This window comes from Mesitornis unicolor, unplaced genomic scaffold (assembly GCF_000695765.1).
Source record: "Mesitornis unicolor isolate BGI_N332 unplaced genomic scaffold, ASM69576v1 scaffold2337, whole genome shotgun sequence".
NCBI lineage: Eukaryota > Metazoa > Chordata > Aves > Mesitornithiformes > Mesitornithidae > Mesitornis > Mesitornis unicolor.
The window spans coordinates 16,155-16,608 of NW_010194122.1; the positions used below are offsets into that span (position 1 = coordinate 16,155).

Below are 454 nucleotides of genomic sequence, written 5' to 3' on the forward strand. Positions count from 1 at the left end.
GGCCCCCCCCTGCCACATACCTGCCGGGTCACCAAACCCCGGCTGGTGACTCACAGCTGCTCCCTGCCCACACCTCGGCACCGGGCTGGCACACACCACCCCCGCCAGCAGCCTGGCCCTGCGCCCAAGCACCCAGTGCTGGGGGCACCCGGCGTCCCTGGCAGAAGTGGAGTCAGCACCCCGAGGAGAAAGGCGAGAGACGCACCCCGCAGAGAGGGAGCCCCGGAGGAGACAGGAGAGCCCCGAAGGAGAGAGCCCAGGAGCGGAGCCGCAGCGGCACGGGAGGGCGAGGCGAGAACTCACGTCAGGGGGGGAAGGGGGCCTCCGGCGTCCACGGGGGTCCCCGGCACAGCTCAGGCCAACTGGGGCGGAGCCGCTGCAGGAGAGAAATGGGGAAGGATGACTCCTGCCCACGGCTCTCGGCTCTCTTCTCCCACCCCCCCGCCCCCCACCC

At 72.0% G+C, this 454-nt stretch overlaps 1 protein-coding gene across 1 annotated transcript in view; it reads right to left on the bottom strand.

Annotated features, from left to right (window-relative positions):
* Positions 1 to 376, bottom strand: part of LOC104543133 (182 kDa tankyrase-1-binding protein-like) — a gene marked incomplete at both ends in the record, with an annotated part of 6,956 nt that extends 6,580 nt beyond the window's left edge. The window contains one exon of the mRNA XM_010187670.1: positions 304 to 376. Coding sequence (XP_010185972.1) covers positions 304 to 376 — 73 coding nt within the window. The remainder of the gene's footprint in view (positions 1 to 303) is intronic.
* Positions 377 to 454: the final 78 nt, after the last annotated feature.